General features: G+C 43.8%; 1 protein-coding gene across 1 annotated transcript in view; it reads left to right on the top strand.

Moving 5' to 3' along the window:
* Positions 1-22,764, top strand: part of BMPR1A (bone morphogenetic protein receptor type 1A) — a 77,183-nt gene extending 54,419 nt beyond the window's left edge. The window contains exons 3-12 of the mRNA XM_032231890.1: positions 1,776-1,938; positions 3,012-3,114; positions 5,635-5,731; positions 6,873-6,972; positions 7,683-7,827; positions 8,760-8,952; positions 14,183-14,480; positions 17,295-17,470; positions 19,642-19,772; positions 20,974-22,764. Coding sequence (XP_032087781.1) covers positions 1,776-1,938; positions 3,012-3,114; positions 5,635-5,731; positions 6,873-6,972; positions 7,683-7,827; positions 8,760-8,952; positions 14,183-14,480; positions 17,295-17,470; positions 19,642-19,772; positions 20,974-21,099 — 1,532 coding nt within the window. The 3' untranslated portion in view covers positions 21,100-22,764. The remainder of the gene's footprint in view (positions 1-1,775; positions 1,939-3,011; positions 3,115-5,634; positions 5,732-6,872; positions 6,973-7,682; positions 7,828-8,759; positions 8,953-14,182; positions 14,481-17,294; positions 17,471-19,641; positions 19,773-20,973) is intronic.
* Positions 22,765-23,326: the final 562 nt, after the last annotated feature.

Genomic DNA, 23,326 nt, shown 5'->3' with positions numbered 1-23,326 from the left:
AAATTTAAATTTAAATCGGATTTTTTTATCAAATTTATTTTAATAAAATGCTTATGAAGTAAAAATCTATCTAAAGATAGTTTTCTATTTAAAATACATTCATAATTTAGTTTATTCAGCAGTATATGGAGCTTAATTATGTAGCATGAGGTTGTACATTCTGCAATATTGGGACTGTCGGTGAGTCAACATCGGATCAGAGGAGCAGCCGCTGCGGGACAGTGACTCTTTAAAAATCATGATTTAAATTGAGTTGATTTAAAACAAGCCTTTTTACTGGTGATTTAAACCATGATTTAAATCAACTTGATTTAAATCAAATCCACCCAGCTGATAAAATGAAAGTATTCTGCATCCCCCCCCCCCTTTTTTTTTTTTTGGCTTGAGATCATTCCCATAGGTTTGACAGAGATTGTGGACTGATGTTGAAATTCTAGATTGCATTAACAGAGGGATAGAATCAAGATGACGTGAAGTATAAGTACCACTACTATAAAGCCTTAGTAAGACCCCACTTGGAATAGTGCATCCAGTTTTGGTAGCCACAATATGAAAAAGATGTTGAGACTCTGGAAAGAGGACAGAGAAGAGTAACAAGGATGACTAGAGGACTGGAGGCTAAAACATGAAGAACAGTTTCAGGAACTGGGTATGTCTAATCTAATAAAAAAGAGGAGTAGGAATGACATGATAGCAGTTTTCCAATATTTGAGGGGCTGCCACAAAGAAGAGGGGATCAACCTTTTTTCCAAAACACCAGAAGGCAAGACAAGCAATGGATGGAAATTAATCAAGGAGAGAACCAAGCCTAGAAATAAGGAGAAACTTCCTGATAGTGAGAACAATTAACCAGTGCAAGAGGTTGCCTTCAGAGGTTGTGGGTGCTCCATCTCTAGAGGTTTTTAAGAAGAGATTGAGACCTATTGGAATAGTATTGAGTCTCCTACTTGAGCAAGGGATTGGATTAGACCTCCAGGATCCCTTCCAATTCCGTTTTTCTGTTATATTTGTGTTTCATCTCTTGTTCTGACTGTCCTCAAATTACCGTATTTTTTGGAGTTTAAGACGCACCGGAGTATAAGACGCACCAAGATTTTGAAGAAGCAAATAATAAAAAAAAGGATTTGCACTTTACAGACCTCATGAAAATGGGCCCGTTTTTTGTCAAAAAAAAAAAGGGCATGCATAGCCTTTAGGAGGCTTGTAGAATGCTCCTGGGGACGGAGGCGGGGCAAAAACAAGCAAAAATGGGCCCTTTTCCACAAAAATGGGCCCATTTTCTTTGTCCCAAAAAGGGCATGAATAGCCTTTAGGCTTATAGAATGCTCCTATGGGCTGGGGGTGGGGCAAAATTAAGCAAAAAGACTGCCTGTTTTTCGCTCATTTCTGCCCTCCCCAGCCCCCAGGAGCACTCTGGAAGCTTTCTAAAGGCTATTCACAACCATTTTTGTTTGTGGGGGGGCGGTTCGGGAAGCAAAAAAAGCTGCATTCAGTGTATAAGATGCACCTAGATTTTCAGCCTCTTTTTTCAGGAAAAAAAGGTGCGTCTTATACTTCGAAAAATACAGTAAGCTTGGAATTCAGTTCCATGGTGATTCAGTGTTGCTTTGGTACAAGAAAATCTGCTGTGGTTAGAGTGTGTGCTTCTTAGGGTTTTCTGAAATAAGAAGCCCAAAAGATCCAGTGACCCTAATGCCATCCCAAGTGTTTAAACCTTCTCTGCACAATGGGCTTGCAGCAAAATGGACTAAACTTCCTTTGGGAATATCCCACAGGCTGGAAACAAGACGGCATGATCCATGCAGCAGGAATAAAGACAGAGCCTGGCCAGCAGAAACAGGAAGATGGGGTGACAGTAGCCCCAGAGGATATCATGCCTTTTTTACAGTGCTACTGCTCCGGTCACTGTCCAGAAAACGCCATTAATAACACATGCAAGTAAGTATTGCAGACATAATGAAGACCTGGTGAGAGGAGAGGCTTCAACATCATTTCCCCTCCCTAGTTCTTAATTCCTTATACCTTGGTGATTAAATAATTGCTTTCTTATTTGGAAATATTTCAGAAATTTCAAGATGCAACATTTTAACGCCTTAGCATTAAAAGATGTGATTTTAAAACTTGCAGTTTTTTATTGCCCTCTAGTGGTTATATCTGTATCAACTCTGCCAGGATTTAACATGTGCAGACATGAAATGATTTCAAACACATTATAATTCTAGAGGCACAGAAAGTGGTTGTTCCTAAATGCACTGGTGGGATTCAAATAATTTAACAACCAGTTCTCTGCCCTAATGATTTCTTCCAACAACCAGTTCACCAAACTGCTCAGAAACTTAACAACCGGTTCTTCCGAAGTGGTGCGCACTGGCTGAATCCCACCACTGCCTATATAGGATTGAAATCCAAATTTCAGATTAGAAAAATGGAGCCATAAATGTATTTCTAGTTGTCGCCCTGTTCAGCATCTTCTATTTGCAGCTAGTTTCATTTCCCATCAGAGTAGCATACACTGCTAGTGTTAGAATAAGGGTGTCAAACTCAAGACCCGGGAGCCAGATCTGGCCTGCGGGGTACTTAGATCAAGACCATGAGGCCATCCTGGAAACAGCAAAGGACCGACCAGTGGTGCCTTTGTCAGTGAAAACAGGGTCCTGAGCTCCGTTTTTGGCTGCGAGGGCCTCCTGCAATCCTCTGCCAGGAAAGTGAAACTCTGTTTTTGCTGGCAGAGTGTTGCAGGAGGCTATCGCAGCCCGAAACGGAGCTTGGGACCCCATATTTGCTGGCAGAGCACTTGGGCCACCACAGGCGCCGATATGAGTTATGTCGAGCTGGCCATGCCCATCCTGGCCATGCCCCCCTCCCCAAGGTCAAACCCAACCCTGATGCGGCCCTCAAAGAAATCGAGTTTGACACCCCTGTGTTAGAGGGAGAAAAAACAACACTGTTTGCTGAAGAGACTGGCTGAACGCAGCATTCAGAGAACTGAAGCGAGTTCATCTATTTTTCAGAACGAATGGACATTGTTTTGCCATCATTGAGGAAGATGAAAACGGAGAAAAAACTCTTTCTTCCGGCTGCATGAAATACGAAGGTTCGGACTTCCAGTGCAAGGTAGCTTATGGCTGATTCTCTAAGTGGTTTCCAGAAATGAGGAAGGAGAAGCCATCGCTATTCACTTTCCCTAAAGCTGCTTATCAATTTTTGTTAAAACCTAAGTGCTTGCTGCAGGCGAAGGACAGCATATTGATTTTTTTTCCCAAAAGCTTTAAAAGGTTGCCACTTTTATCAAAAATAGTCTGAAAGTTGAGTCACAGCAACTAGATTTACTTTCTTGTTGTTTGAGATGTTTTTTTCTGGCCATCGAAACAGCTTCTTCAGTCTGAACCAATTGGTTATGGGAAGGTGCCAGCTTCTAAAATTCTTATTAATAAATTAATTAATTAAATTATTAGTTAAAATGTCTCCCTTACACCAATCTTAGAGTTTATTCCCCAAAGTGAGTGGCAATATGTTAGTGAAGGATCTCAGTCACCAGGTAGAATTCTCTGAAAGTTGAGTCATTGTTTGCTGCAAATCACACTCATGTGATGTCACACTTACCCCCTCAATGATTTACTTAATGACCATAACAGAACTGGTGTTGGGAGTCCTGCATGGTCACGTTATAGTTCATCTATGGACCATGTCACTTAATGGTTGCTGGTCCCAGTTGCCGTCAGTAAGGGAGAACTATCTATATGAGAGACCACCAAGCAATACCAGATCTACAGACTAGTATCTGAGAAGTTGGGAAAAGTTCCAGAACAAGGAGATGACAAACTAAATCCATGTTGTGGTTCAGAAGACCATTGTGATAGTTGCATGAGCTTTAGCTTAACTCTGAGGAAACTATTGTGTATGTGAAAAGGCAGGCAGTGTTCTGACCTAGGCCTCCCAAGATCATGAAGCCGACTCCTCATCCCAATAAAACCTCTTTTATTTAGGTTAACGGGAATTCCTCTCCAGCAACATTTATCAGGCTTGGAGAGGTGCCAGGGTGATATCTTCCAAACGCCATGCTGTAGGAGCAATTACTTGGCAAGAAGTCAGGAACAGATCTTCACCCTAATAAATTGAACTAATTGTCTCCTGCAAACTCCCTTCCCCTTTCGCTCCTCTTTATTCCCTGTGGGAGGGGCCATTCACCGTCCACCTGTGCCTTTACTCCCAAGTCAGCCGCTGCTCTTTAGCTGTTCTCTTTGTCTGGCAATTCTGTGCTGAGCGCACTGTGAACAGGCTCCAGCTGTTCTTCTGCCCCACTGATGTCCGACTCCGAAGACAGCTGATAACTGTCAGACAGCCCTGGCCCCCTCTCTGCCTCCGATACAAAGCCCTCATCTGAGCCTTCCCCAGACTCTAGGACTGGCCCATGTTCCTCCCGAACTTCCTCACTATCCGAATCTGCCACTAGATGCACTGGCCCCTGACTGGCTACAACAGGCAAGATCAAATGGGTAGCTCTCAAAACGCCCTAGAGAAAATGGTGTATGTTCATGAAGTAGAAAATGCCAAATTGCACGCTGACTCTACCCATAGCTGGGAGTTTTGATCCTGACCGGTTCAAAGTTGACTCCGCCTTCCATCTTTCGAGGTCAGTAAAATGAGGACCCAGATGGTCAGGGACAATATGCTGACTCTGTAAATCACTCAAAAAGTTCTGTAGACCACTGTGAAGGGATACATAAGTGCTATTGCTAGGTGAAGGTCACCGCTATGTCTACCTGACCTTCACATCACAACCTTTTGTGGCAGATCTCATTTCTCTATTTTAAATATTGTTTGGAAAGCAACAATATATACCAATGCCTGCTTTCCAGTGCTTTGTTGTGGATTCTTGAACATCTGTGCATGGTTGTGAAAATACATATGACTAGCTGATAGTCCAATGTACTTACTTTCTTGTGGCCTCTGACCATTAGTGACCAAATCATCTGTTGTTGTTTTTTTAACCTGTCTCAGAATTAGATGTGATACAGGAAGAATTGTCTCTGCCCTGTATCAGTGGGGCTGGAAAGATTCCCCTTGTTGCGATTGTGGTGCTGATCAGGAAACTATTAAACATATTGTGCAAAATTATGCACAAAGGTCTGCACAAAGCAATGCCAGAGGCCATCGCCTCTGAATGTAGCTGAATTGGACATTCAGTTATGAGGCCAAGTTTTACATAGACTCAGAGGTGGGTTCCTACCAGTCGGACCGGTTCAGCCGAGTAGGTAGTAACTCCGCCGGACACACACCCGAACCGGTTCTATGCTCGGTGGCGCCATCTTGTTTTTCTGTTCTGCACATGCGCAGAACAATTTTCTTTGCAAAAATGTGGGTTTTTTTCCCCTTTGCTAATGATGTGCGCATGCTTAGATCTTTCAAGGTGCAAGTGTGCATGCACGCAGAGCAAAATTTTTTGCACTTTGAACCGGTAGTAATGCCGGCAGGAACTCACCTCTGCAAAGACTGTATATGCAGTGTGTGTGTGTGTGTGTTTATTTTACTTCTGCCATCATACTCAAAATAATAATAATTAACCGATGTGTGAATACATACATATATATCTATGTTCTTCTGCGCTGCTTCAGTGTGCAATATCTTCTGTAGGATTCCCGAGTTGTTCTACGACGCCGTACCATTGAATGTTGCCGGACTGACTTCTGCAATCAAGATCTGCAGCCCACTCTACCCCCTTCTTCAACAAGTACTATGCTTGCTGATATATTGTGTGGGTGGGATCCACGGGGTAGTGGGCCTTTGCATGAAGATTTTGCCCATCTATTTTTAAACCTTGGTCTATCACTCAAGTACTGTAAATTTTGGAGTATAAGACACACCAAGGTTTTGAAGAGACAGGTTTTGTTTTTTTTAAGGGGGTTTGCACTCTCCAAACCTCCCAAAAACGGCCCGTTTTTCACAAAAATGGGCCCGTTTCCCCCCCCCCCCAAAGGCATGAATAGCCTTTAAGGGCCTTGCAGAGTGCTCCTGGGGAGTGGGGGCTCCCAAAATGAGCAAAAAACTGGCCCTTTTTTGTGAAAATGGGCCCATTTTTTGTCAAAAATATTGCAGGCGTAGCCTTTATAGAGTACTCCTGGGGGCTGGGGGAAATCAAGCAAAAAAGAGTCTGTTTTTCACTCATTTCCGTCCTCCCCAGCCCCCAGGAGCTTTCTGAAAGCCTTCTACAGGCTCTGCACAACCATTTTGGTGAAGGGGGTGGGCTTTGGGAGGCAAAAAATGCTATATTCAGTGTATAAGACACACCCAGGTTTTCAGTTTTTTTTTTTTTTGAGGGAAAAATACAGTAGCTAATATCCAAGCAACAGAAGACTTCACAGTTAGTTCTGAGCATAGTAAAACATAGTATAAAACTCTGGGGAAATGTAATATTGTTTACGTGAATATCAAATCAGATACTAGGCAGATTGCCTTGTTTCAAACCATCTCAAACCAGAGATCTATACCTTGTTAATTATGATCCCTGAAGAGTGAAATACCAGTTGAATAATAATAGAGCCATAGATGATGACATTCCGTATACAGTTTATACACAAGAACTATTGCAAAATTGTATTACTGAAGGTAGATTGCAATAAGATTTGTCTAAATCTTGGCTGATAATTTCCGTGAGAGAGTTCTGCATTTAATTATGCTTATGTTAATGCAGTGTTTCTTAATAATGGCCACTTTAAGGTGTGTGGACTTCAACTCCCAGAATTCCACAGCCATATATCCTGGCTGAGGAATTCTGGGAGTTGAAGTCCACACATCTTAAAGTGGCCAAGGTTGAGAAATACTGTGTTAATGTTTGTTTGTTTGTTTGTTTGTTTGTTTGTTTGTTTGTTTAGATACCCTGTTTGATGGCAGCATACGTTGGATAGCTGTGCTTATTTGCATGGCAGTCTGCATAATTGCGATGATTGCCCTCTTTGGCTGTTTCTGCTACAGGTAAATCATGTTGCAGCTTTAAGATGTTGCATTAAAACAGGATAGACTGGAAGTTTTAAAGGCAGTTTCGAGTTGAACCCAATTTGATTTATATCACTTTTGGTGGTTAAATGTGTAGAAAATTATATAAAGTGGAATAATACTCAGGACCTCCCACTACACAGTCTGTAGTGGAATGTAGGAAAAACTTTCAAGATTCATGGTCTTATTTGTGCTGGATATAAAATATTTTTAATGATTTGGAATCTGCATTCACCTATTTGCCCGTTTAATGTTTATGGTTAATATATTCCTTTACATCATATAATCTTATATGAGATCCTGATGATATTTTGAGAAAATCTAGGTGATGATTTAAATTCATCTAATTTAGCTCCAGTTATTTAGCTTGATATAAGTTAAATAACTTCATAGTAAGATGAAGAAAAGACGTTTTGTATATTATATTGTTATCCAGAGATAGAAATTAGCGGGCTCATTTATCACATATTTAAACCATGCATTTGAGGTGAGACACAAACGCTGTTCAGTTATTCATTTCTGTTTCAAGTAGATAACAACTGCATAAAATCAATAATTAGGAAATTACTTACTAGTGTAAAAATGGAGAAAGTCTGTGGCATATAATTTTGAAATTACTTTTGACAAATTAGAATTTAGGTCATGAATGAAATCAAGATCCATTGAATTGTAATCTGTTCTTCCTCCAGGCATTACTGCAAAGGGGTAGCAAAGAGACGACGTTACAATCGTGATTTGGAGCAGGATGAGGCCTTCATCCCAACTGGGGAATCATTAAAGGATCTTATTGACCAGTCCATCAGCTCTGGCAGTGGTTCAGGGCTGCCTCTGTTGGTAAGCCTGTGGTTCAAGAATTACGTTATTTATAGCAGACTTGTCAAGGTTTCTGCCACTAGGAAAGATGAGGTCCTGGCATGAAGGCTCAGTTTAACTGACTTTATCAGTTTAACTGATTTTTTGCTAATAACCCATCTTCTCAACTAACAATCAGTACCTGGTTAGAGCTAGATAAGATTCAACAAGTCTCAAAGCTGTTGGACTTAGCTTGTTTGTGGCTACGTAGGGATTCTAAACTGATCCTTCTTTTCACGCCAACCCCTGGCTCTGCCATGCCTTCTCCTACGGCCTAAAGCAGTGATGGTGAACCTTTTAGACACCCGAGTGCCCAAACTGTGTGTGTGCACATGCCCAAACTGAAAGGTGTGCACGTGCGTGTGGACATGCATGGGTGCATGCACTGATAAGCGTGCATGCTCAGCAGAGACCCGAAGACCGGCGGGAGGCGGGACATCCCAACACTGGCAGCGCAGCAAGAGGTAAGATCTTTTTCTTTCGTGAGCTTCTGTTTCATCCTTTGCAGGGAAACAGAAGCTCACGAAATAAACGCCACAGAGATCTGACCTTGGGTGACGGGTCGCATGCCAGCAGAGAAGGCTTTGGGTGTCACCTCTTGCACACATGCCATAGGTTCACCATCACGGGCCTAAAGCATTCTTGAAGAAAAGCAAGCAAGATTAATTCAGTTCAAAGAATTTCGATTGCTACAATTGCTATATTCATTCCTGTTCTTTTCAGCTATGACATTTTTTAATTGAAAAGATAGCTGTTTTTGAACGAACCATTTACGTGCCTAATCTAAGAAATCCTCGAAGGGATCACTTTATTTTTTTTAGTTCATATCCTTTTTGTAAATAATAATAATAAAGCGTTCAAATGTGTCATCCACAGCTTGAGAATTCTGGGGTGCCCTTTTTTTCTTTTGTCAGGTGCAACGGACGATTGCCAAACAGATTCAGATGATCCAGCAGGTTGGAAAAGGGAGATACGGTGAAGTTTGGATGGGTAAATGGAGAGGGGAAAAGGTGGCTGTGAAAGTGTTTTCCACCCCCGAAGAAGCCAGCTGGTTTCGGGAAACAGAGATTTACCAGACAGTTCTTATGCGCCATGAAAATATTCTCGGTAAGCAAAGAGGCTCATGCTGTGACTATGTTATCATTGAAAGGATTTCATACATAATGCAACATTTCTAGCACAATATGAAAAGATGACAAAAAGTTTCTTATACAAGGTGTCGAGGTGTTTTTTTACTGGGTTCCACTTGCATTGTTAGTTGTTAAGGCTTGAAATATTTTCTTCAGTAAAGTGAAACTTGGTGTTCTGACCGAGGCTTCCCAAGAGCATGAAGCAAACTCCTTGTCCCGACAAAAACCCCTTTTATTAATTTACTGTGAATTCTTCCCATTCACATCCAGCAAAGTCTTTCAAGGGAGGATTTACAGTCACAGACCTTATCTGGCTTGGAGAGCTGACAGGCCGATATCTGCAAAACCTGGCAAGGAGTCTCAGAGAGTCATGAACCAATTAATTAGTAATTAGTAATTTAATAAATTTGTATGCTGCCCAATCCCGTAGGACTCCGGGCGGCTTACAGAAACAAGATAAAAGTTAAAAAAGTTAAAAATAGAAAGATAAACAATTTAAAAACAACACACCATACATTCCGCCTAGGTGGGGCTGGACCTTGTTCGTGAAATCAACAGCCCCAGGTCTGCCGGAATAGCCAGGTTTTCATGGCTTTTCGGAAGGCCGAGAGAGTGGGAAGGGTCCGGATCTCTACGGGTAGATCGTTCCACAGGGCCGGAGCAGCTACAGAGAAGGCCCTCCCCCGAGGGGCCGCCAGCCGGCATTGTCCGGTCAACGGCACCCGGAGAAGGCCCAACCTGTGAGATCTTATCAGCCGTTGGGAGGTATGTGGCAGGAGGCGGTCTCTCAGATATCCAGGTCCTAAGCCATGTAGGGCTTTAAAAGTAATGACTAGCACCTTGAAGCGCATTGGGAGACCAATAAGAAGCCAATGCAGCTCGCGGAGGATGGGTGTAACATGGGTGTATCTAGGTACACCCGTTATCGCTCGCGCGGCTGCATTCTGGACCAACTGTAGTCTCCGAACACTTTTCAGTGGCAGCCCCATGTAGAGCGCATTACAGTAATCGAGCCTTGAGGTGACGAGGGCATGAGTGACCATTCGAAGTGCCTCCCGGTCCAGGTAGGGCCGCAACTGGTGCACCAGGCAAACCTGGGCAAAAGCCCCCCTGGTCACAACCGACAGGTGGTGTTCTAACGTCAGCTGTGAATCCAGGAGGACACCCAAGTTGCGGACCCTCTCTGAGGGGTGTAAGATTTCACCCCCTCCAGGCTAAGGGATGGAATGCCTGGACTATCCTTGGGAGGCAACATCAGTAGCCACTCGGCCTTGTCTGGATTGAGTGCAAGCTTGTTCGCTCCCATCCAGATCCTGACAGCCTCCAGGCACTGGGACATCACTTCCACCGCTTCGCTGAGTTTGCAGGGGGCGGACAGATACAGTTGGGTATCGTCCGCATATTGATGATATTTAATCCCGTGCCGGGGTATGATCTTACCCAGTGGTTTCATGTAGATATTAAATAGGAGGGGGGACAGGACCGAGCCCTGCGGCACCCCATATTTGAGGGGCCTAGTGGTCGATTTCTGTCCTCCAACCAACACCGACTGCGACCTGTCCGAGAGGTAGGAGGAGAACCACCGTAAAACGGTGCCTCCCATTCCCATCTCCCATAACCATCGCAGAAGGATACCATGGTCGATAGTATCGAAAGCCACTGAGAGGTCAAGAAGCACCAGGATAGAGGAATGTCCTCTATCCCTGGCCCACCAGAGATCATCGATCAGCGCGACCAAAGCAGTTTCGGTGGAGTAACCAGGCCTGAAACCCGACTGAAAGGGATCTAGATAGTCTGCTTCATCCAAGGTCCGTCGGAGTTGAAAGGCCACCACCTTCTCAACAACCTTCCCTACAAAAGGGAGGTTGGAGACTGGACGGTAGTTATTAAGGATAGCTGGGTCCAGGGAAGGCTTCTTAAAGAGGGGTCTTACCACCGCATCCTTCAGAGGGTGCAGGAAAGATCCCTCCTGAAGAGAGGTATTAACAATCCTCTGGAGCCAGCCTTGTGTTACCTCTCTGCTGGTCGAGACCAGCCAGGAGGGACACAGGTCCAGTAAGCAGGTGGAGGCACTCACCGCTCCCATGGCCTTGTCCACTTCCTCAGGAGCGACAAGCTGGAACTCGCTCCAAGAAATCAAGGCCCTCCCCCAGCATCTCAGCTGGTACTGTCCAAGTGGAGTCCAGGTCCGTCCGAATCCAAGCAACTTTGTCCGACAGAAACTGAACAAATTCCTCAGCTCTTCCCTGTAAGGGCTCTCCCACACCCCTCCCTTTCAGGAGGGAGCAGGTTATCCTAAACAGGGCGGCCGGGCGAGATTCTACGGACGCAATAAGAGCGGGAAAATGAGCACCTTTTGCCGCCCGTATCGCCACTAAATAAGTCCTAATAAAGGCTCTTAGTTGTGTTCGGTCGGATTCAGAGTTACTAGCCCTCCAACATCGCTCTAGGCGTCTCTTTTGGCGCTTCATCTCCTGGAGTTCCTCGGTAAACCAAGGGGCCCTCCTGGATCCACTGCCGTGGAGAGGCCACAAAGGCGCGATCCGGTCCAGAGCCTCAGCCACCGCTGTATTCCAAGCAGCAACCAAGGACTCTGCCGGATTGTGGGCAAGGGAGTCAGGTATCTCTCCAAGCGCCGTCTGAAATCCCAAAGGGTCCATCAGGCGCCTGGGGTGGAACCACCTAATTGGTTCCTCCTCCCTGCAGTGGGGGAGTAGTTTCCAAAAGTCAAGCCTCAGTAGGAAGTGATCTGACCATGACAAGGGCGAGATCTCAATGCCCTTCAATTCCAGATCACATCTCCACTGTCCCGAGAGAAACACGAGATCGAGCGTGTGACCTGCTGTATGAGTCGGACCCTGAATTACCTGGGTCAAGTCCATGGTTGTCATGGAAGCCATGAACTCCTGTGCTCCATCCGAGCGTTCGCTGAGAGATGGCAGGTTGAAGTCCCCCAGTACTATCAGTCTGGGGAACTCAACCGCCAACCCGGCTACTGACTCGAGGAGCGAGGGGAGGGCTGTTGTAACGCAGCTGGGAGGTAGGTACATTAGAAACAAGCCCACTTGACCCCCTAGGTCCAACTTCACCAGAAGGGACTCACACCCGACAGTCTCCGGAGCAGGGATCCCATGAGGGACTAATGACTCTCAGATGATGGCTGCCACTCCTTCACCCCTTCTCTGGTGTCACGGTTGGTGGAGCACCTGAAACCCTTCTGGGCACATTTCTGAGAGGGGGACTCCTCCCTCGTGGCCCAGCCAGGTTTCAGTAATACATGCCAGGTCTGCCCCCTCGTCTAATATTAAGTCCCGGATGAGGGGAGCTTTATGAATCATAGACCTGGCATTTAGCAACAGCAACCTGAGACCAGGGCCCTGACATCTCTTGCCACCCGGTTCTTGAGTTGAGCTATCAGGGCTGGAAGGAGGGATCACTGTGACGTAGCGAACCCTCCTTCCCTGGTAATGGCTAGCCCTGTAACTCCCGTCGTATCTGCCTCTCCCAAACATCACCGGGATGCTTCGGCCCGTCCCCATAGACCCCTCCTCCCCTCCTGCGGCCCCCGTTCTCCCCAGCAGGCCATTCGTACCATACACTCTGGGACGAGAGGCGGATTAAGCGAACTAATTGTCTCCTGCAAACTCCACTCCCCCTTCGCTCCTTTTATTTCTCCTGGGAGGGGTCATTCATCTTCCACCTATGGCCTTACTCCCAAGTTGACCCCTATTCTTTAGCTGTTCCCTTCGTCTGGCAACTCTGCGCATGCGCATACTGGGAACAAGCTCTAGCTGTTCATCTGCCTCACTGATGTCTGATTCTGAAGGCAGCTTATAACTGTTCGATGGCCCTGGCTCTCTCTCTGCCTCCGACACAGAGCCCTCATCAGAGCCTTCCCCAGACTCCAGGACTGGCCCATGTTCCTCCCCAACTTCTTCACTGTCCGAATCCGTTGCCAGATCTGCTGGCGGGCCACAAAAATCTTTCAATCAACCATATCTTCTCATCTCACACCGAAAACAGAATGGAGCTCTGGGTGGGCTCTTCCAGTTATGAAATTTCTATGGAGATTCTCAATCATCCAGGTTATGGTTGCTCCAAATTTGCTTTTCCAAAAGACAACTGGACTTTGTCCCCTTGAAAACATTATCTTCAGTTCTGAAGAACTGAACTGAAGAAGCTTCTTCTGAACCTAGAAGCCACAACACTTGGATGAGATAAATTCCCTAGTATTTTCTGCTATATTCCTCAAATTCAGAGTAAGCCAATTTATTCCATTGGATTTGCAGCCAGTAGAGTGTGCCATTTCTGTACAATCTTGTTGGGGGGAAAAGCAAGTACATTTACAATTTTTTTAGCTTTTCAACTTACTATGCATATAAGTGTTAGTTCTTATTTTCAATCCTATTGAAAAAGGGAATGTAATGTAATAGAAGGTCATGCAACATTTACAATTTGCGTTCTGTAATTTAAATAAACATAACTGCAAATTTCACCTGGAAAAAGTAAGCACGCTCCTACATTTATCACTAACTCAGATATCTAAAATTAAAAATCAAGTGCAAAGGGGGACACTAAACCTTTCAATAAATCTATTAAGGAACGGTTGAAAAAAGAACAGAAAGGAAAAAGAGGGGGAAAAAGAAAAGGGAAAAAGAGAGGAAGGAAGGAAAGAGAGAGAAAGAAAGAAAAGAGAGAGAGAGAATGAGAGAGAGAGAGAAAAGTCTCCGGCGGCCACATCAAATCCCATTGAATTTAAATCCCATTGAATTTAAATCCCCTGGTTATTTAAAAGAGACTGCATGCAAGAAATCCCTCAAAAGATGCATAGTTGAAAAAAATTCTGAATGTTTCAATGAAGATAACATTTTGATATGTCAATAGGAGGTGGGATCTTCTACTTTTTTCACCTAACTGTTAACATTAGGAAGCCTGGAAACACCGCGATGAAAAACTTAAATCATAAACTCAAAAATGGGGAAAATGAGCTGTCTCAAAATGAATCAGCAGTCATTGCTATGGGCAACATTTGGCTTTTCTCCTAAAAGCTGAATAACTGGACATCGTTTGACAGCTACCTGAGTGAAGAAGCTTGCCTCGTGTCTCCAAAATGCTTTTTAATGTATTCATTATTAATTTCTAAATTTGCTTTCTGTTGAATGATTCATTGAAAGCACTTAACCCCCGTTGTATTCTAAATTGTGCAGGATTCATCGCAGCAGACATAAAAGGCACAGGATCCTGGACTCATCTCTACCTAATCACCGATTACCACGAAAAGGGATCCTTGTATGACTTCCTGCAGTATACCACTCTGGACAACAGAGCTTTGCTGAAACTGGCTTATTCTGCTGCGTGTGGTCTCTGCCACCTGCACACGGAAATCTATGGGACCCAAGGCAAGCCTGCGATTGCTCACAGAGACCTGAAGAGCAAAAACATTCTGATCAAAAGGAACGGGACCTGCTGCATTGCAGATTTGGGCCTCGCTGTCAAATTTAACAGGTAGACGATCGACTCCTCCTTATAGTAATAGCACTTAGAGTTCCATACTGCTTTGCAGTGCTTTTACAGTCCTCTCGAAGCAGTTTTACAGAGTCAGCCTCTTGCCCCCAACAATCTGGGTCCTTATTTTACCCACCTTGGAAGGATGGAAGGCTGAGTCAACCTTGAGCCTGATGAGATTCGAACTGCCAAATTGCAGGCAGCAGAACTACCCTGCAGTACTGCACTCTATAAAGCCACTGTGGCTTTATAGAGTACAGTGCTTCTCAACCTTAGCATCTTTAAGCTATGTGGAATCCACTCCCAGAATGGAAGTCCACACAACTTAAAGTTGCTAAGGTTGAGAGGCACTGATAAAGAAAATTCAGTATTCATATATACAAGGAAGCCTGGAGGTGCATCAACATAGGGATAGTGTTCTGACCCCCCCTCCGGCGCAGTAACGCAGACACAGGCTTGGCTATTTGCCACTCTTTAATCACAGGAATTACAACTCCGTTGTCTGAAAGCCCATACAACACTCTCATGCCAGAAGGGTTGGCAGCAACCCAAACCAAACAGAACAGAAATACAAAACAGACCAGACAAGAGTTCCTCAAGACTGTTACGAACGATTGTGTCCTGCAAAAGGACCCCTCCCAAGTTCTCACTCATATACTCTCTTGGGAGGGGCCAAGCCACAACTACCTGGGCTTGATTATCTCTTATGGGTCTGCCTCCGCAGCTGTTGCTTCCGCTTCTCCGCCCTTCTCTTTATGGCATCAGGGACAAACTGCCTTTGATCTTCCCCACTGCTCCATGCCTCAGGCGCCTCCTGGTGGCCAACCAGCCTCTCTGGTCCCTGCTCTGAGTCTGAACCCTGCCCAGGATCCTCCACATCTTCCATAGCAGACTCATAGGGTTCCTCGCTATCCGAGTCCATCAGCAGCTCAAACAGCTCCTGCTGGGCCACAATAGGATAGTATCAAGGTCATATGAAGTGTTATGCTGCACTGGTAAGACCACACTTGGAATATTGCATCCTGGTCTCCACAATACAAAAATACGTTGAGACTCTAGAAAGAGTGCAGAGAAGAGCAAGAAAGATTATTAAGGGGGCTGTAGGATAAAACTTACGTTGAATGGTTGCAAGAACTGGGTATGTCTAATCTACAGAAGAGAAGGACTAGGGGTGATTTGATAGCAGTCTTCTAATATTTGAGGGACTGCCACAGACAGCGGGGGGGGGGGGGGAATGTCAACCTATTCTCCGAGGGCATCTGAGGGCAGGACAAGAAGTAATGAGTGGAAGATCATTAAAGACAGATCCAACCTAGAACTAAAGAGAAATTTTATGACAGAGAGAACAATTAATCGGGAGAATAGTTTGCCTTCAGAAGTTGTAAGTGCTCCATCACTGGAGGTTTTTAAGAAGAGGTTGGACAACTGGTTGTCCAGAATCGTATAGGGCAGTGTTGGCGAATCTTTTCGGCACCAAGTGCCGAACTGGGAGCGCTCGTGCGCACATGGGCCAGAAACCAGAAGAACAGCCGCCCAGCCACCCAGTCTTCTGGTTTCTGTTGCATATGCATGCGTGACGCCCATGCGCACATCAGAAACCAGAAGATCATCTTCCCGATGTGCGCATGCACATTGGGCAGCTGCTCTTCCAGTTTCCGGCACTCCCATGCTTGTGAAGAGCAGCTGGCTGACGCACCAGAACCCAGAAGAGCAATGGGCAATGGCTCGCATGCCCGGAGAGATGGCTCTGTGTGCCATTTCTGGCACGCGTACCATAGATTCGCCATCACAGGTATAGGCTTACCTGTTTGAGCAGGGGGTTGGACTAGAAGACCTCCCAACTTTCCTTCTAACTCTGTTGTATCGTTAAATCATCTAGATCTGTGATGGCGAACCTATGGCCCACATGCCACAAGTGGCACACAGAGGTCTCTCTGTGGGCATGCACACCGTTCCCCCAGCTCAGCTCTCTGTGGCATTTCTTTCATGAGCTTCTGTTTCCTTACAAACGACGAAACAAAAACTCACGATGGAAAAAGATGTCACTTGTGGCAGAGCTACCGGTGTTGGGATGCCCCGCCTCCCACCATCCAACTGGTCTTCGGGTCTCTGCTGCGCATGCGCGCGCCTTGAAGTTTGGGCACTCGGTCCTAAAAGCTTTGCCATCACTGATCTAGATCATCATTGCACTGTTACTATTACATCATCTTGACCAGTGCAATAGAGTCCCCCATCAGGTAACATTAAGTCTCATACATCTCGAGCCAAGGGTACGAGTCATACCATGGGTTGCTTGCCCACGGGACCTAAACAGCATTGTTCCTTCCCATGGATGATTTGAATCAGAAAGACAGACTCAGCATTTAAAGATAATGAAAGGCAATTCAGTGTTTTCTTCGTAAAACGAACATGAAAAGAATAATCAAGACAACATGAATGTTAAAAGGTATCTAGACTGACGTTCTGAAAACACAAGCTATTTAAAAATACCTCTGGCTTCAAATCAAAAGGCATATTTCCATATTGATTCTGCTCTTCCTCGGCAGCTTCAAATATTTCCATTAACATGAAGAAATCCTTTCAATGCTGAATCTTCAGTAATACTCTTCCATTAATGCTCAAGAAGTAACTGTATTAGCATAATTTCGGTCTTAGAAACAGGCAGTTGAAAATGTTCTTCATTGGTATATTAGTTTAATCTTGGTGCGTTTCCATGAAAACATTACCGTCGTAAATGTTCTGTATGGTAATTACCATAATTGCATCGTCTTCCGTCCCATGTCACCTTCTTTCATATCTTTTGCCTTCTTTTAGTGATACAAATGAAGTCGATGTCCCTATAAATACAAGGGTGGGCACTAAACGATATATGGCCCCTGAAGTTCTGGATGAAACTTTGAATAAGAATCATTTCCAGCCATACATCATGGCCGACATCTACAGCTTCGGCTTGATCATTTGGGAAATGGCTCGGCGATGCATTACAGGAGGTAAAACAATAACAGAATCACCCCCAAAACCTGTACAAACAGAACCTTCTGTGTTCCTCTTTGCCGGAATCCTTTTGCACTAAACAATAGAGCAACAAAGAAGATTAAGGGTCTGGAGGCTAAAACATGTGGAGACTTGCAGGAATTGGATATGGCTAGTCTAGTGAAAAGGATAGCAGTGTTCCCATATTTGAGGGTCCGCCAGAAAGAAGAGGATGCCAGCCTGTTTTCCAAAGCACCTGAAGGCAGGACAAGAAACAATGAATGGAAATTGATCAAGGAGAGAAGCAACCTAGAGATAAAGAGAAATTTCCTGACAGGTAGAACAGTCAATCAGTGATATAGTTTACTTTGGAAGTGAGGGATGCAGTGGCTAAGACGCTGAGCTTGTTGATTAGAAAGGTCAGTGGTTCGAATCCCTAGCGCCACGTAACGGAGTGAGTTCCCATTACTTGTCCCAGCTTCTGCCAACCTAGCAGTTCGAAAGCACGTAAAAATGCAAGTAGAAAAATAGGAACCACCTTTGGTGGGAAGGTAACAGCGTTCTTCAGACAGTGCTGGCTCTTTGGCTTTGAGACGGAGATGAGCACCGCCCCCTAGAGTCAGGAATGATTAGCACATATGTGCGAGGGGAACCTTTACCTTTACCTACAGTTTGCCTATACTGGAGGCTTTTAAGAAGAGACTGAGGACAGCCATTTGTCTGAAATGGTGTAGGGTCTCCCTGCTTGAGCAAGGGGGTTAAATTAGAAGACCTCCAAGGTCATCTTCTGTTAACTCTGTTAAATACTAAAAGTGGCATCTGAACAACCCGGGATAATATAGAATCCCTCTTTCTTGAGGTCCTTTTCTAGAACGCTGTTTTAACTAGTTATGAGGGGTTTGTTTGTTTTTTTTTTTTTTTTTTTTTTTTTTTAATATATATATATTTTGCCACACCCTCTGCACAAGAAATAGGATGCAAATAGACTGGAACGCAGGTGGACTGTCTAGTGCTATTTTATTGACATTCTTTGGGACTGATTAGATTTACTCCAGAAATAGAGAAAGCCACAAATGGCTCTCTTTTTGTTCATAGTATTCTTCATACTGGGGAAATTGAGCCTGTGAGAGTTTAACTGCAGATTGAATAAAAGGCACATTTTCTATGGACTGTGTAGCGCATGCCGTATTTTTCAGATTATAAGATGCTCCTGACTATAATACACACCTAAATTTAGAAGAGGAAAAGGTTTTTGGCCTCTTCAGCCCTTTTCCAGCCTTTTTTCTACTCATTTTTTGAGACTTTTTGGGCTGTTTTGGGCCCATTTTTGGCCCATTTTGGGGGTTTTGGGGAGCATGTTTTTGAGGCTTTTTTGGCGCATTTTCAAGGCTTTTCTTAGCCCATTTCTGAGGCATTTTTTTGCCCGTTTTGGAGGCTTTTATCTGCTTTTTTTTTTTAGGCTTTTTTCACATACACCCTTTTTTTGGGGGGGGGGAAATGGGCAGGAAAAAACTTTGAAAATGGGCCAAAAAAAGTCTCCAAAACAGGCCCAAAAAAAGGCCTGGAAAAAAAAAGGCATGCAGAGGCCACAAAATGGCCCCAGGGGGCGGGGGGGGGACGGACTTCAGCAATATTTGGTCTATAAGACGCACAGGCATTTTCACCCCCTTTTGGGAGACAAAATAGTGCATCTTACAGTCCGAAAAATTTGGTAACTCATTCCAAATGTCAAGGCTGTTTCACTTAATAACCAAGAAAGAAACCACTCAACTCCATTTTGCAGAATTAAGAGTACTTTTACCAATTATAAGTAAATAGAAGCTAAGCAAAGCTGGATCTGAGTAAAAGCGCGCGAAAGCGTTAGATATCAATACATGACCCATTCCCCTCCCCTTGGTAACCCCAGCCCATAGTCCAATCGTATATCTCCACAGCTGTCAGGTGGGAGACATCTTCAAAACTCATCATCAGGTTGGTATGCCGGACAGTTGGCCATGGTGGGAAACTCCCCTCCTTCCACATGCGCAAATGAATGGTGAGAATAACTCCCAATTAACAGTCCTCCGGTACAGAATATTTCCCTCACCCAACTACCATGCCCTTCCTCCCCGTTTCAATGGCAGCCAAAAAGCAAGCAGCAAAACAGAGGCTGACACCAATATTTATAGCAGCCATGAATTTCTTGCAGGGATTGTCGAAGAATACCAACTGCCCTATTATGACATGGTCCCGAGCGATCCCTCGTTCGAGGATATGCGAGAGGTAGTTTGTGTGAAGCATCTGCGTCCGGGGGTGTCAAATCGATGGAATAGCGATGAGGTAAGCTCCACACAAGGAATTAAATCTCTTGTGATTGCAGGTTTTTTTTATTTCTCTTGCTTACAAAAAGATTCCGTGCCTCCTGGCTGGCTTCGGATTGGGATCTCTTCATCCTCCAGGATTACAAGTTTAGAGCAGGCACAAAAAATGCTTTTCTTTCAAATTTAGAACAAAACTAAACAATCCTATCCACCGTGCTGGAGAACTTGGTCACATTGTGTTATTCTGAGAAATCATTTTGTTGAATAATTAATGCAACATCAAAGCACTTTGAACGTAATAATGTTCAAAGGACACCTTTGAAGTTGGTTACTTTGTTAATATTTTTGCCAATGGATTACCCATATATGTAAAGCACTGTTTGTCTTAAAATAGTAAGAGTAGATATTTAAAACACTTTTATTTCCTAAAATCTGGTTTCTCATTACTAGACTCTTTTAAAAAGATATCTTCTTAAATTAGTTTTTATATTCTTTGCCTGTTTGTATTATTATTATTGCCTCTGTTGTTTTTATTTACCCCTTACTCCAAAATAAAGGGTATTTCCATAATTAACTCCAAAGTAAAGGATACTACAGTAGTTTCATCCTTTAATTTATGCTATGTAGTCCTCTGTTACTAGTTTCTGGCATTCCTTTTTCTCATTCCTTTCTCTATCTGTGTTTCTCTCTCATTAAGCCCAGGAATTTCATTATTATGGAATTCCTGGTCAATTCATGTACTTTGGAGTTTTCCCATGCTTGACCTGATGTTATTTTTATTTGTGTGTGTCAAAGTTTGTTGCAGAAATCAAATCCAGAAAGCACACACAGGTAACTGATTCAGCAGGATTCACTTCTCTTTATATACATAATATATTATGTATATATTACTATATACAATACCAAGGGTGGTTCTTCCAACATGGTAGAGAAAAGAGATTGGTTTCAGTTCCAGCAGCAGACTAATTTCAGTTCTCAGAACTTAGCACAGCTAAGCCACGCCCAGGCTCCTTACTGTCTCAGCTCCCATTGGCTGACCTTGTTACTAAGCCCTATTCATTGGCTGACCTCGTTACCATGTCTCTGGCAGTTATGAACGCTCTGATAGTGTGACCAGTTGTAAATTGGGCATAATGGGGCTGGCGTATGTTACACAGTTGGTTAATATTATTATGGTGTATTTCCTTTCTGTGAGGTTTTCTTTTCTGTTCTGTTTCCAGTGTTTAAGAGCCATACTGAAGTTAATGTGCGAATGCTGGGCCCACAACCCAGCCTCTAGACTGACCGCCTTGAGGATTAAGAAAACGCTGGGCAAGATGGTGGAATCGCAAGACGTTAAAATTTGACAAAGAAACATCACATAGAAGTGAATTTGGGACTCTTAGTGCTGTTCACTCAACTCAGAGCAGGTTTGGTGGGATCAGGAAGGGACATTGATTTTCAACCCACACTTCCTCGCTAATTCTACAGGCTGCTAATAAATATTAAATTTTAATAAGAACACGGGATCCCCGCACACGATACAATACATGTGTGGATGGCCTTGTCTTTTTTCTTTCTCTCTCTAATTTTGAGCTGCATTAAGATTTTCATCCCGGTTTTAGAGTCCCATCGGTTTCTTTAGGGCTGAATTGAACATTCAGATTGATCGCGCTTTCTGTGAAAGCCTTAAGTTAAATGAATGCAACAGCAACGAAAGAAAGGAAGAAAAAAACAGAATCAAGCTTTTTGTCTCCTACCTTAATGATGGACTTGATGGAATTGCCTGTGTGTCTGGGACATTTGTAAGTAATTGGACAGTCCCTGAAGTCTTCTACAATGTTGTGCCAGGACTTTTTCTCCCGTGTTTGGAGTACTTAAGAAGCCATTCAATTTTGTGCAAAGCTACCGTTTCTTATTTTTTCCACGATGCCTTCGAGATGCGAAAGAAGAGTTACTTGTGTTTGAGTCCAGAATGACCTGAAATCCAAATAGCCCCTATACATTTGTTGCACAGCTTCCTTTCAAGTTTGATGCGAAGATTGAAATCAATCAAACCGCAGAATTGCTGTGATCATTTTTTAAGTGCCTGTAATCTTGTACTGTAAACCGTGCCAAAGCTGGTTGGTTTAGTTGGTTGGTTTTTTTTCTTTGAAGGTTTTTTGTTTTTGGAAAAGGGAAATTACTTATGCAGTACGCAAAGTGCTTTCATTTCCTGAGCTTTGTATGTGTCTAAACATGCCGTGCAGGGATCTGAAAATAATTTTCCAAAGTCGTTAGGTTCCATTAGAAACACACCTGTCGAAGGTGACACTTTGGAATAGTGCATTGGAATAGATGCACGGATGTTACTTCAAGCGTTTAATTTTTCCCTGGCGAAGCATTCGGTAGAAAATTTAATGCAGGGTTGTCCATCCTTGGCAACTTTTTAGACTTGTGGACTTCAACTCCCAGAATTCCCTAGCCAGCATGGCTAGCTGGGGAATTCTGGGAATTGAAGTCCAGGGTGCTTAAAGTTGCCGAAGTTGGACACCCTTGCTTTAATGCAACTTGAGTGTGAATTCAAGTAACAATGGCATGTAAGGGATTTTGGGTCAGGCAATACACAGCAGTATTTGTTTAATTTATAACTTGGTGTGCACATTTTATTTAACGTGTCTTTAAGTCACTTGCTCACTCAGCAATGCCTTTAAGTATTAGTGCATATTCCTCCGAATGGATAATAGATGCATAAGCTACGGATTAATTTATTGGGAAGGCAGCAAATGATGGACAGCATTTTGCCAGCGGTCCTTAGCAGATGACCCATTCTTCTGTCCATTGCTCAGAAAGTAGTGTAAGGTTCTGAAACTTACCTTATGTCTTGTTTCCCACAAGCAGTTACTTGGGATAAACCAAATTATTAATGCAGACCAGTTGTTTTTTTCCACCCTCTGTGCGTTCCGTGATTTCTGTCTACCTTCCATATTGCTATGTTCAATAAGGACCGCTCATGTGCCAGGTGCCACACCAGTATGATTCACAATCCAAAAATAACAGATTAACAGAGTTGGAAGGGACATTAAAGGTCATCTAGTCCAACCCTCCACTCAAGCAGACCGTACACCATTTCTGACAAATAGCTGTCCACTCTCTTCTTGAAAACTTCCAGTGATGAAGCTCTCACAACTTCCAAAAGCCACAATACTCGCAGCCTTGATTCTTTAACTGAAAAAAGCACAGCTTATCCTTAATATTCCCCAGGCTGTTTAGTCATTTAGTATATAATTCAACAGGTCTCTTCCAGCACCTTAGTTTTATTGATATATCTTCCAACCCAGGTTGCCATTTTTGAAGTGCACATTTATCCCAGGTCACTTGGTGGATCTGAGTGAAACACTGATCAGATGCCTTTTGTTAAACTTACGACTTAAAGCTGGTTGTTCTTAGACATTCTAAGTTGTTCTAAGACAATTCAGAATTTCCTACTTTCGCATGCAAAGGAGATTGGATGCTCAATGTCTCCACCTCTTGTGGGATAAAACTCTTCTTGGGCACACGATAGGTCTAAACACAGATGGCCAAGCTGGGCTACGCAAAATTGTGTGGTGTGCT

This window comes from Thamnophis elegans, chromosome 15, assembly GCF_009769535.1.
Source record: "Thamnophis elegans isolate rThaEle1 chromosome 15, rThaEle1.pri, whole genome shotgun sequence".
NCBI classification, from domain to species: Eukaryota; Metazoa; Chordata; class Lepidosauria; order Squamata; family Colubridae; genus Thamnophis; species Thamnophis elegans.
Note: the sequence above shows the minus strand (reverse complement) of the source record. Positions and strands in the feature narration are given on the sequence as shown.